The 13,463-nt window shown below is 44.1% G+C and overlaps 1 protein-coding gene across 2 annotated transcripts in view; it reads left to right on the top strand.

Annotated features, from left to right (window-relative positions):
- TNKS2 (tankyrase 2) overlaps positions 1-13,463 on the top strand; it is a 511,364-nt gene that overhangs the window by 260,811 nt on the left and 237,090 nt on the right. For both annotated transcript variants that reach the window (XM_069239858.1, XM_069239857.1), the window contains one exon: positions 4,012-4,132. In XM_069239858.1, coding sequence (XP_069095959.1) covers positions 4,012-4,132 — 121 coding nt within the window. The remainder of the gene's footprint in view (positions 1-4,011; positions 4,133-13,463) is intronic.

The raw sequence follows: 13,463 nt of genomic DNA, 5'->3' as shown, positions 1-13,463 counted from the left end.
TATTATGTGAATGTTTTGCCCAGGGTTAGATAGCATACTTTTGCTCAAACCCCAATAGACAGTGGTCATGAACAGCTACCATGATATCATGGCCATGGTCAGTGGAATGGTACACAGTGGCACCCAGAATTTAAGACATGAGAGATTAATGTTATCTAGGTTTAATGACCCTGTCTGAGTGGTCTGTGGGTTCTTATCAGTGGATGAGACATTTATGTATTATTTAAAGTATTTGTTAGTGTTTCTTCAATCTGACCCAAATCTACAGTCACTCATGACATTTTCAACCTGCATGAGGGTTTTATAGTCTGTCACTTAGGATGTGCCAGTATTCGATGACGACCAGTATGTAGTCCATAGAGATTGCACATCTACCAAAATTGCCGTATGCTTTAGGGAAAATCAAATGTATGTCCTGTGGTTTAAAAAAAAAAACAAAAAAAAAAAATCTCATAGAACATATACAGTTCATTGCTAATTTGTGCCCGAGTTACAAGTGGTAAGGTTCCCCTCAAGTTGTTAAATATTTGGAGTGCATCTGTCTCTTTACAATATATTTGGATGCTGATACATCTTGCAGACTATGGGCCTGATTACAACTTTGGAGGAGTTGTTAATCTGTCCCAAAAGTGACGGATATACCACCAGCCATATTACGAGTTCCATAGGATATAATGGACTCGTAATACGGCTGTTGGTATATCCGTCACTTTACCGTCACTTTTGGGATGGATTAACACCACCTCCAAAGTTATAATCAGGCCCTTAGTTTCTATTAGTGAAAGAAATTAGGTTTTTATTGGCTGCCTGTTTAAGGCAGCAGTGTTTTCAGGTTTGTTTTTTTTTGTTCCCTATAGTCGCTCCAGAGGTTCATGGAAGAGGCAAGGTAAAGTTTTTCCTGTGGTCAATCTGTCACTCCAAGCTTGAAAAGGTACATCCAAATACTGATTGTTCCTTCACACTTAAAGTTCAGTAAAAGTGGCAGTTGAACATTACAGTGTTATACAGGTAGCATTCACAGTTTCTTGACACAAACACAAGAGGCTGGCCTCTACCAGTATTGGGCAAAACATGCCTTACTAAAACAACCGTCTCAGGAAACCAAACCATAGCAGTTTTGTGGAATGTCTCCCAATATTACAATATGACCATACCATCCTTCATGCCTTTTGAGATTAAAGATCTGTTTCCCACTTCTGTGGTTACAAGACATCTATATTAGCTAGAAGTCCTAATAATGGAAGCTGGGAAACAGGTGCAAAAAGTATGTGTAGGGAAGATACACAGAAGAAATTCAGGAACATTTGTTGAAATTTATGTGAGTAATCTCTAGAGATCAGTAAAACATATTACAAACATTGCACCTTATACTCCATCTATCTTGGCAAGGTTTGAAGAAGGAAACCGCTATGTTCTATTATTGCAGTCTTATGTAGTGCATGACTACCCGGAGGACTCATAGTGCTGCCATAGATACAACAGGTGGTCACAATAGTGTTGACAGGAAGATTCAGACACCAAAAAGCCCGGTCTTCAAGGCCTTGTGGGAGGGACGCTCGCACTCCAGAAGACGCAGTTCCAGAGGTAGAGTGTTCCAGAATTTGGGGGCCAGAAAGGACATGGATCGGCCACACCAGCGGGAACTGCGAATCCTGGAAACCTTCAGTAGATGGGCTGACGAAGATCGTAAGGCTCGCCCAGGGCGATATAGGGAGGCTAGAGATCTTAACAAAGAGGGGCCCTTATTGTTAATTGCCCTATGCATGGTGCAGAGGGACTTAAATTGCAACTACCGTTCCACAGGAGGACAGTGTAGGTCCCTCAAAGCCTTGGTGGCCAAATGATGTTTAGGAATGGTCATCAGGAGACATGCAGCAGCATTCTGCACAAACTGCAGCCTCTTGACAACATAAAAGGGTGAGCCTAAGAACAGGGCATTCCCATAACCAAGACAGGATAGCACGAGGGCCTGAATGATCACTGTTCTGGCTGCTAACAGAAGGAGGTTAAAAAACCTTCTGCAAGTATCTCGCCTGCAGATTCTACTTGATCCAGGAGGCACCTGAGTTCCTCAACCACTGCCAACAGCCCTCTTTCAGTGATATGTAGCAGGCAAAAGCCCATCTGAGTGGGGTGAACAAGTTCCTTCAATTCAAGGAAAGCTGAAAGATTTTTATTAACAAGTTTTCCTAGCAACTTACAAACTCTAAATAAACGGGGATATTGGCCTATAGTTGCTCAAACTAGAAGGTTCAACTTTTCTTCAAGAGTGGCTTAACAATCACATGTTTCCACTGGTGAGGGACCAGCCCGCAGGACAGGGAGAGATTAAGCAGATCTGTTAGTGCTGGAACAATAATGTCAGACCCATGAAGAAGGATTTTAAAGAGGAACAGCATCCAGGGGTGAGCCTGATTTACAGTATTTAAGAGATCCTTGACTGCGCAAACAGTAAGATGCAGAAAAGCTGAAAGAAAACTCTTGTGGGTCCCAAAGAGGTTCACTGGGGCAAGAAAACACTGGATCAGGAGTGTTCAGGAAGGAGGAATAGATATCCATGATTTTTTTCTGGAAAAGATAGGCCAATTTGTCGCAGTGCTCAACTGATACCATCGAAGTAGGGCTAAATTACGTAGGCTCTGTGATATCTTTGAGAATCTTAAAGATTTCTTCGGGAGAGCTGTAGCAATTGGCGATTTTGGTGGAGTAAAAGGCAGCTTAAGAAGCTTTGATATTTGCGTGATAAAGCCTAATAGCATTCCTATATCCTTCTTTACTGATTGTATCTTGTCTTTCTCCAGGTTCTTTCTAGCCGCTTGCATTCTTTCTTACGATACATGAAATGGGTGGTGAACCAAGGGGATTTAGAGTTCACGGAGTGTCTCTTTGCCACCTCATTTGGAGAACAACATCCAGTCAGTTGGCCAGCCTCTCATTAAACTGGTGGGCGGCTAGATCAATGTTATCAGAAGGACCAGGTTGAGACGTTTCCAAGGCCTCTAATCAATTCTACAGGTTGAGCTTGGACCAAGGTCGGCCCAGACGTTTAGCCGAGGAAAGGGGGGTGGAAAGGGAAGGCATGGGTAAGATAAAAGAAATAAGGAAAAGATCTGACCAAGTCAAAGGAAGAGGGGTTTGAGTCTGTGGGTTTTTAATGTTACTGAAGACCAGGTCAGTGATATGGCCCTTATTGTGAGAGGGCCCTCTACCAACAAGAGCACCTGTAGGGACGCTATATCATGGAGGAACGTTTTAGAGGCATTGTCATTTGAGTTGACCACATGGAGATTGACATCACACTGTACAGTGGAATTAGGCCTATCGTTAGCTAGCTCGGCAATTACCTCCAGGACAGCTTGAATGAACTGAGTGAAGGAGCCCTGGGGGGCTTATTTAGGAGAATTGTGGCGAGTGAAAAAGTAGGACACAAAATTGGAGAGAAAGCCAAGCTCTCACATTTAGGAAGGATGGACGGCGATTATGTGCAATTAAACAAATCTCTGTGGACAATAGTGATCCCACTGCCAGATTTAACCTTGCATTTCAAGCCTTAAGATGCAGTAACTGGCGGGGGAAGGGCATGAACAACATCATGCCCAGAGTACATCAGTAGTGTGTGAAAAGAGGATTTTCAGTGTTCTGGAGAGTGTCCATAGTAAATAAGGCTGATGATAGACTCTGGATGCCTGCCCTCATGAGCATTGCCTGGTTACAAGTTATCTGAAACAACAAAACATTTTAACTGTATATGGAAGTATGATTATGCTCTCAAGCATTACCTTTTTTTGTGCCGTGCCTTTGACTTAATTAATTTTATACTTCCTAAATAATGTATTTCTAGAGAGAATGACCTTTTCAAACCTGCATTTCTGTGGGTCGATATGATCATGACCATTGTATGAGTATATGCAAAAGTTGTTTTTTTTCTGTGTTTGTTTTAGAAATAATAAAATGTATACATTAACTCAGTCACAAAAGATCTATAAAGTAAATATTTTGCCTTTGTTGTAGATTACACTAGATGTACTTTTTGAAATGGGACATAAGGAGTTAAAGGACATTGGAATTAGCGCATATGGCCACAGACATAAAATCATCAAATATGTTGAGCGATTGATCACCGGACAACAAGGTACAGGACACATCTTTTCATGCATGTTTATTTTCACTAGCTTATTTTGTAAACATCTTAGTCAACAAGTTTAAGTTCAATGATCCCATATATCCTACAGTGGTTAGTGATTGTTGGCTTGTGGGTCGCTAAGAATGATTAGAATGTGCTGTACTTCCATCTTTTGCACCCTTACAGGATGGTACAGCAGACATATTGTAAGCATTTCCTTTTCTTGAATAAGGTAAGTATTGCAGCACTTGTGACTTCACAGGTGTAAGTACTACTCTTTCAGATAAACCATGGTGACAATTTGTGGCTGCCAGTGCAAATGTAGAACCTTTAGCACACCTTTGGAAGCTCCCAGCATTCCCTCTGCATAAGTGACTTGTGGCAGATTGAGGAAGGAATGCCAAGGATCAGGAAAATCACAGTGCATAAATCCTCAATACTGTCGATGTTTTCAGCATGGATTGCTTCTCACTTCAAATGCAATGCACTCTTTCCCCCATCTAATGTTTATTTCTTGAAGGCTCCCTACTTTTTTCTCTGTGGGTGTTGACCAAAGGAGGTGTTGTCGAACCCCTGTGGTGTCTAGCGTAAGCCCACAATACAGCTAAACAGTAGTGACATGGGCATGTCCAGAAGATAGAGTTGAAGACCAGAAGAAATAAGTTTAGATTTTCATTTTAGGCTTAGACCACAGAGTGGTTTCACAATGCATAGGTGGGGAGCAACTGTGAACGTAGGATCTCTTCAGTTTTCCTGCATATTTTTTTTTTCTGGCTTCATATGATGTGCATTATTCCGCAATCTAGCCGTAGAGTCTGTAAACTTTACAACCTCTCCTTTTTTAATTTTTTTGCTGGGTATTGTCTGTTCCCCTTTGGTGCTATGTCCGTCCCCTTGTGATGTCTAGTGTGCACCCGGGAACCCCCTCACGTGGCTGCGATTTTATAGATTCATTTTTTCCTTTGTTTGGTCTAAAATCAGTTGCTGGAGCTCCACGGATGCCGAACAATAAACCAAAGAATTTCAACAGATCATCAAGTGCATCTGAAGAAGGCCGATCTCCAGAGAATATATTTCAGAGAAAAGGCTGAAGCAAACCGAAAAACAGTGAAAAAGTAGTTGGACAGTGTGGGTGCCAGACTGCGCGGTCTGAGAATGCAGAGAAGTGGGGCTAGAATCTTAGAAGGAGATGGAAACTTCACCCTTTAAATTCTTCCCCCAAGTGCTACCACACGTTTGCCAAAAGACACAACCATCAGGTCTGTAACCTATGCTTGCCAAAAGCCCACATTTCTGAGGGCTGCGAAGCATGTACCACGTTCCAACCCAAGACCTTAAGAAACCGAGAGAAGCAGATGCGGACACATTACATCACCATGCAGGCCAACAACAAGGGTACTTCATCACCGAGGGCTCTTGGTTTGTCAAGTGAAGGCATTGTTATAGTTGAGGACACATATGGCACAGGAGGGAGGCCCTGATGCAGAAGGAGAGGTTGTTGAGATCAAGCCAGGACTAGTGAAGATGTACCAAAGATCGTGTTGGTAGAGATGAAAAGACCATCCTCACAGTCCCAAGTAGTGCAACTACTAATTAAAGTGAAAGCCGATTACCATGAGAACTGAGGTCTTAATAGACATGCACCTAATATCAGGGTCTCAAAGAATAACGTACCACACTGTAGTTGTGATATCAGTAGCTCACTTAAGGATAGTATTAGTGGGAGAATCTCCTCGATAGAGACAAGATAGGAGTGAATTGAAAGAAGTAATGTCTCAATAAGCAAAAAGTGGACAACTTCCCAAAATAACTTACTAGGCCCCATAACGCAGATGCCTCGACTCATCAGGGGAGAGAAACCAATCTATTTTCTTCAAATGCGCAAGGGAAAATGCCCAGAGTATAGCAGGGTGTAATATCCAATAGATACCACTGCAAAAAAAATAACACAAATGACCCCAAAGGGGTCGAACAATGAATTGACTACTGCTGACAAGATAATGTGGCAAATCCCCAGAAAGATACAACCATGTAGATAGGCCCAACAACATCAGTTGTGGAAACAATCTGGATAACATGAAAGCACAGAGAGAGAGAACACACCATTGTATGGAAACTCAGGCCGGTGGATGGAGCACAATAGAAGAAACCACGGTACACAAAGAAAATGGAATTAAAAAGAGCACATCACAAGAAAGTACATGCTAAATAAATTTAGCTAGAAAAGTATAACTGTTCCTCATATGATGATATAGTATATAAGTGAGCACAGTGCTTAGGTAGAGTAAATGGCTGACTGACAAACCATGTGGTGGGAAGAACTCTGTGCTGCAAAGCCTGCCTATCACGTAAAAATATGAGAACAGTGTCTCAATCCGAACGCGAAGTAAAAATAAATGTGAAGAGCTAATATAGACTAAAAGGCAAATGGAAACCAATGTGATCCCGTAACTGTGAGGAACACCACTGCCGAAATAGTCTAATGAACTATACTGCGCCACCCAGATTGATACACTTACCTGTCTCAAGGAATCTACAGGCTTAGCTGGAATAATAATGCTGCACAGTGAGCAACCTGGCCACACAAAAAACTCAAAAGACATGAAGGGACTTGGTCAGAAATCCTTTGGTTTAATACGCCGCCATCTGCTGTTTGGCAGTGAGAGTGTAGGTGTTACGGAGGCTGTACAACTAATGGAAACTGAAAGGGTACAACCGCCGCAATGAGAACGGTCGCCATATTGAAGGCAAAAAATGGAAAATGCATAGGAACAATATAGGAAGTTGGCTCAGTATGCACTATTTCAAAGTAAGGAATAGTATGCACAGAGTCCAAGGGTTCCCCTTAGAGGTAAGATAGTGGCAAAAAGAGATAATACTAATGCTCTATTTTGTGGTAGTGTGGTCGAGCAGTAGGCTTATCAAAGGAGTAGTGTTAAGCATTTGTTGTACATACACACAGGCAATAAATGAGGAACACACACTCCGAGACAAATCCAGCCAATAGGTTTTGTTATAAAAAAATATCTTTTCTTAGTTTATTTTAAGAACCACAAGTTCAAATTCTACATGTAATATCTCATTTGAAAGGTATTGCAGGTAAGTACTTTAAGAACTTTGAATAATCACAGTAGCATGTATACTTTTTACATAAAACACAATAAGCTGTTTTAAAAGTGGACACAGTGCAATTTTCACAGTTCCTGGGGGAGGTAAAGTATTGTTATTTTTAGCAGGTAAGTAAGTCACTTACAGGTCTCAGTTTTGGGTCCAAGGTAGCCCACCGTTGGGGGTTCAGAGCAGCCCCAAAGTTACCACACCAGCAGCTCAGGGCCGGTCAGGTGCAGAGGTCAAAGAGGTGCCCAAAACACATAGGCTTCAATGGAGAGAAGGGGGTGCCCCGGTTCCAGTCTGCCAGCAGGTAAGTACCCGCGTCTTCGGAGGGCAGACCAGGGGGGTTTTGTAGGGCACCGGGGGGGACACAAGTCAGCACAAAAAGTACACCCTCAGCAGCGCGGGGGCGGCTGGGTGCAGTGTGTAAACAAGCGTTGGGTTCTCTGTAGGTTTCAATGGGAGACCAAGGGGTCTCTTCAGCGGTGCAGGCAGGCAAGGGGGGGGCTCCTCGGGGTAGCCACCACCTGGACAAGGGAGAGGGCCTCCTGGGGGTCACTCCTGCACAGAAGTTCCGTTCCTTCAGGTGCTGGGGGCTGCGGGTGCGCAGGGTCTTTTCCAGCCGTCGGGACTTTAGGTTCAGGCAGTCACGGTCAGGGGGAGCCTCGGGATTCCCTCTGCAGGTGTCGCTGTGGGGGCTCAGGGGGGACAACTTTGGTTACTCACGGACTCGGAGTCGCCGGAAGGTCCTCCCTGAGGTGTTGGTTCTCCACCGGTCGAGTCTGGGTCGCCGGGTGCATTGTTGCAAGTCTCACGCTTCTTGCGGGGAGTTGCAGGGGGTCTTTAAATCTGCTCCTTTGAAACAAAGTTGCAGTTCTTTTGGAGCAGTGCCGCTGTCCTCAGGAGTTTCTTGTCTTTCTTGAAGCAGGGCAGTCCTCTGAGGATTCAGAGGTCGCTGATCCTTTGGAAAGCGTCGCTGGAGCAGGTTTCTTTGGAAGGCAGGAGACAGGCCGGTAAGACTGGGGCCAAAGCAGTTGGTGTCTTCTGTTCTTCTTCTGCAGGGGTTTTTCAGCTCAGCAGTCCTCTTCTTCTTGTAGTTTCAGGAATCTAAATTCTTAGGTTCAGGGGAGCCCTTAAATACTAAATTTACGGGCGTGTTTAGGTCTGGGGGGTTAGTAGCCAATGGCTACTAGCCCTGAGGGTGGGTACACCCTCTTTGTGCCTCCTCCCTGAGGGGAGGGGGGCACATCCCTATTCCTATTGGGGGAATCCTCCATCTGCAAGATGGAGGATTTCTAAAAGTCAGTCACCTCAGCTCAGGACTCCTTAGGGGCTGTCCTCACTGGCCAGTGACTCCTCCTTGTTTTTCTCATTATCTCTCCTGGACTTGCCGCCAAAAGTGGGGGCTGTGTCCAGGGGGCGGGCATCTCCACTAGCTGGAGTGCCCTGGGGCATTGTAACACGAAGCTTGAGCCTTTGAAGCTCACTGCTAGGTGTTACAGTTCCTGCAGGGGGGAGGTGTGAAGCACCTCCACCCAGAGCAGGCTTTGTTTCTGTCCTCAGAGAGCACAAAGGCTCTCACCGCATGGGGTCAGAAACTCGTCTCTCAGCAGCAGGCTGGCACAGACCAGTCAGTCCTGCACTGAACAATTGGGTAAAATACAGGGGGCATCTCTAAGATGCCCTCTGTGTGCATTTTGTAATAAATCCAACACTGGCATCAGTGTGGGTTTATTATTCTGAGAAGTTTGATACTAAACTTCCCAGTATTCAGTGTAGCCATTATGGAGCTGTGGAGTTCGTTTTTGACAGACTCCCAGCCCATATACTCTTATGGCTACCCTGCACTTACAATGTCTAAGGTTTTGCTTAGACACTGTAGGGGCATAGTGCTCATGCACATATGCCCTCACCTGTGGTATAGTGCACCCTGCCTTAGGGCTGTAAGGCCTACTAGAGGGGTGACTTACCTATGCCACAGTGGGAGGTTGGCATGGCACCCTGAGGGGAGTGCCATGTTGACTTAGTCATTTTCTCCCCACCAGCACACACAAGCTGGCAAGCAGTGTGTCTGTGCTGAGTGAGGGGTCCCTAGGGTGGCATAAGACATGCTGCAGCCCTTAGAGACCTTCCCTGGCATCAGGGCCCTTGGTACCAGGGGTACCAGTTACAAGGGACTTACCTAGGTGCCAGGGTTGTGCCAATTGTGGAAACAATGGTACATTTTAGGTGAAAGAACACTGGTGCTGGGGCCTGGTTAGCAGGGTCCCAGCACACTTCTCAGTCAAGTCAGCATCAGTATCAGGCAAAAAGTGGGGGGTAACTGCAACAGGGAGCCATTTCTTTACAAACAATATAAAGATTAAGTCTCAACCAGAGACAGATCACTATGATTACAAAACTGGATCCCAACTACAACTAGAAACCGATCTGATAGGCCCAAAGTACCAAGGGGGGGAACAATTGTTGGCAGGAGTAGAGAAAACACATAGTGAGTAAGCTGATCACTTAAAAACTGACAAAATGGGAACATTATACCTAATGTGACAGAAGGAATTAAAAAGTTCCAAACCTTATCTAGAGCTCAGTCCTTGAATGAAATGCTTGTGAAGATGAAGGTCTCTATAAAATCACATTTTCCCCAAGGAATGCCTTCATTTAGAACTTTCTCAAATGTGGCAAGGGAATGAATCCAAAAACCCTTTTATTTTACGTTTAATAATGCTATCCTACTCTGTGTTTGCTCTAACGCTTTCCAGGATTGTCCATTTTATATGTTTCTCAGTATGACTTTCCTGAGTCCAGTGTAAGACTACTGGGGCATTTGCTTTACCTGTACGTATGGCAGATTTGTTTTTGCTATTTCGTATCCTGAACTCCCTGCCTGTTTCCCTCACATAGCCTAGGCCACAAGGACAAATGATCAGATAGATAACGTTCTTTGTTCTACAGTTGGTCATGTTCCTAAGGTGTATAGTCCTATCCATTATCGTGATTTGATCAGATACTATGGCTCCTGCACATGCTCGACAGGTGCCATATTTATGTTTACGTGTGATTGGTTGCTGTCCAATGATAGACCGCTGGGTGCTACAGTCCGGATCAGTGTTAGAGGATTTAACAAGAAAATTCCTCAAATTACGGTTTCTCTTGAAAGCCAAAATGGGTCTATCAAGGATAGCAGTATCAGAATTTGTGTTGAGCACATACCACTGTGAGTTTATAATATATCTGATTTTCCCTTTGAAACTGGAGTAGTGCACTTTTGCAAACAAGTTTCTCATCCTGTGCTTTATTCCTGGATTGGAACATTGTAGATCTGTGATAGTATTTGGCTCTTTTCATAGTGTCTTTAAACGACTGGTTAGGATAACTTCATTAGAGCAGTTTTTTGGTCAAAATATCTGCATTGTGAAGTAAGTCCAACATATTGGTAATCCATCATACACGTTATTTTAGCGAACTAGGCCTGCCACTGTGCACTTTAACCTAGATATATTTTATTCAGCTTAATTTATTATTTTAACAATAGCCACATTTGCGGTCTTGTTTTATTTTCTCTATCTAGCTGTTCTTTGCCTAGGCCAGCACTGCGTTCTTAAACAAGACATTTCTTTCACTCTGTGCTTTTCTCAAGGCTGCAGTAAGATAGGTTGCCGGCAAAGGTGATAACGCTTTGTCTCTAGTGTTCATAGAAACATACACACTCTTACGTAGATATCCTTTTTTAGAACATCAGCTGTTTTATTATAAAAACACTACTTTGACCCATGTACGTTAGAGGGAGATTACAGCCAGAAGACCACAACTGTATGCTGATTGCTAGGTGCTTCACTACAGCTGCTTAAAGTAGACTGCAGGCCTCTTTCTCAGTTATGAGGGATGATGTCTTCCCAGGGGAACCTGAAGGGCAGAACTAGAGCTTAACATGCTGTGCTCTAACAGCATAGGCAGGAATTATTTTAACGATTCTACTAACAATATGATAGTGTTATTTTTATGCTTCACTCTCCTTGTCACAATTTTAATCCTGTCATGTTTTATCGTTCTAGTTATTGCAGTACATGCTTTATTATCTAAGATGCAGTTGTTTCAATAAAACCTTATGAACTATATTCAGCCTTTGATTGTCCTGTGTGAGACCAATGTAACTGAGAGAAATGGATGCGATCTGAGTGACCACGATTTCACTGAAGAATAAATTGTCATGCGCTCAGCTTCCTAATCATCCCTTCTCTTGGGTGGGGATGATGCACTGCTAGTTAGGCGGAGCAAAACCCGGATTAGGCCGACATGTGTCACCTGTAGTGGTTTTAGACTCAGTCCCCCACAGTGCAAGTGATTCTGCCGCCCAAATCCAGTAGTCTCATTAGGATAATGAGATCCTACGCGACAGTACAGTTGCAGCATAGGCAGAGGAACTGGCTGAACGGTACGCCTTGTCTTTGACAACGACGATGGTAGCTGTGAAAATGTAAGAGTATTTCTTGCTGTAGGTTTCGTACACAGGGAAACCGCTAATTAGCCACACAGATAGTTTATCTACATACCTATGAACTCCACCTGTGACCTATCCTTCTTGCTGGTAAACTTTAGGCTAGAGTCACACAAATTCAGCCAGAGACAGAATTCTTCTAGTTGCTATCCGGATGAAAAAGATATTGTCAATGTATCTGGACCAATTAGTGACATTCTTGTAAATTTCTGTTCAAACTCTCCTAAATATAGATTTGCACACTGGGGGCTAAACCCCCCCCCTTCATACCTACTTGCTTGATTTGGCTATAGATGTGCCCATCGAATTCAAATAAGTTTTCGTTTAGTACTGTCTCTAGACATTGAATAACAAATTCATTTGCAGGACTCTACTAAAGCTCCCTCAGTGTTCTACCAATGAAGCTGAAAGCTTCTTTTTGGGGGATGTTTGTACACAACGCCCCCAGTTCCATGGTGACCAAAATTTCTCTTTCTGGGTTGTACATCATATCCTCTACTTTAACAATAAAATGTTCTGTATCTTTCACATAAGGGGGAAGTTGTGCTACTAATGGTTTCAGGAACACGTCAATGTATTTAGAAAGGGGTTCTGTGACTGAGCTAAGAGTGGAAACCTTTGGTCACAAAGGAAGATCTTTCATTCTTGTGCGTTTTGGGGACACCATAATTTACAGATACCTGTGTGGGTGTTTTGTTTAGGGACTCAAATTCCTTTTGGCAGATTATACCTTTCTCTAATGCCATCTCACTGATGTCGCAGATCTGAGACCGCTAACATATAGCAGTGTTGTAAGGAAATGCCTCCTTGGCATGGTTGCCCCCTGACTTTTTGCCTTTGCTGATGCTATGTTTACAATTGAAAGTGTGCTGAGGCCTGCTAACCAGGCCCCAGCACCAGTGTTCTTTCCCTAACCTGTACTTTTGTATCCACAATTGGCAGACCCTGGCATCCAGATAAGTCCCTTGTAACTGGTACTTCTAGTACCAAGGGCCCTGATGCCAAGGAAGGTCTCTAAGGGCTGCAGCATGTCTTATGCCACCCTGGAGACCTCTCACTCAGCACAGACACACTGCTTGCCAGCTTGTGTGTGCTAGTGAGGACAAAACGAGTAAGTCGACATGGCACTCCCCTCAGGGTGCCATGCCAGCCTCTCACTGCCTATGCAGTATAGGTAAGACACCCCTCTAGCAGGCCTTACAGCCCTAAGGCAGGGTGCACTATACCATAGGTGAGGGTACCAGTGCATGAGCATGGTACCCCTACAGTGTCTAAACAAAACCTTAGACATTGTAAGTACAGGGTAGCCATAAGAGTATATGGTCTGGGAGTCTGTCAAACACGAACTCCACAGCACCATAATGGCTACACTGAAAACTGGGAAGTTTGGTATCAAACTTCTCAGCACAATAAATGCACACTGATGCCAGTGTACATTTTATTGTAAAATACACCACAGAGGGCACCTTAGAGGTGCCCCCTGAAACGTAACCGACTATCTGTGTAGGCTGACTAGTTTTAGCAGCCTGCCACAAACCGAGACATGTTGCTGGCCCCATGGGGAGAGTGCCTTTGGCACTCTGAGGCCAGTAACAAAGCCTGCACTGGGTGGAGATGCTAACACCTCTCCCAGGCAGGAATTGTCACACCTGGCGGTGAGCCTCAAAGGCTCACCTCCTTTGTGCCAACCCAGCAGGACACTCCAGCTAGTGGAGTTGCCCGCCCCCTCCGGCC

Source organism: Pleurodeles waltl, chromosome 6, assembly GCF_031143425.1.
Source record: "Pleurodeles waltl isolate 20211129_DDA chromosome 6, aPleWal1.hap1.20221129, whole genome shotgun sequence".
Lineage (NCBI taxonomy): Eukaryota > Metazoa > Chordata > Amphibia > Caudata > Salamandridae > Pleurodeles > Pleurodeles waltl.
The sequence above is the reverse complement of the archived record's forward strand: the minus strand, read 5'-3'. Positions and strand labels throughout refer to the sequence as shown.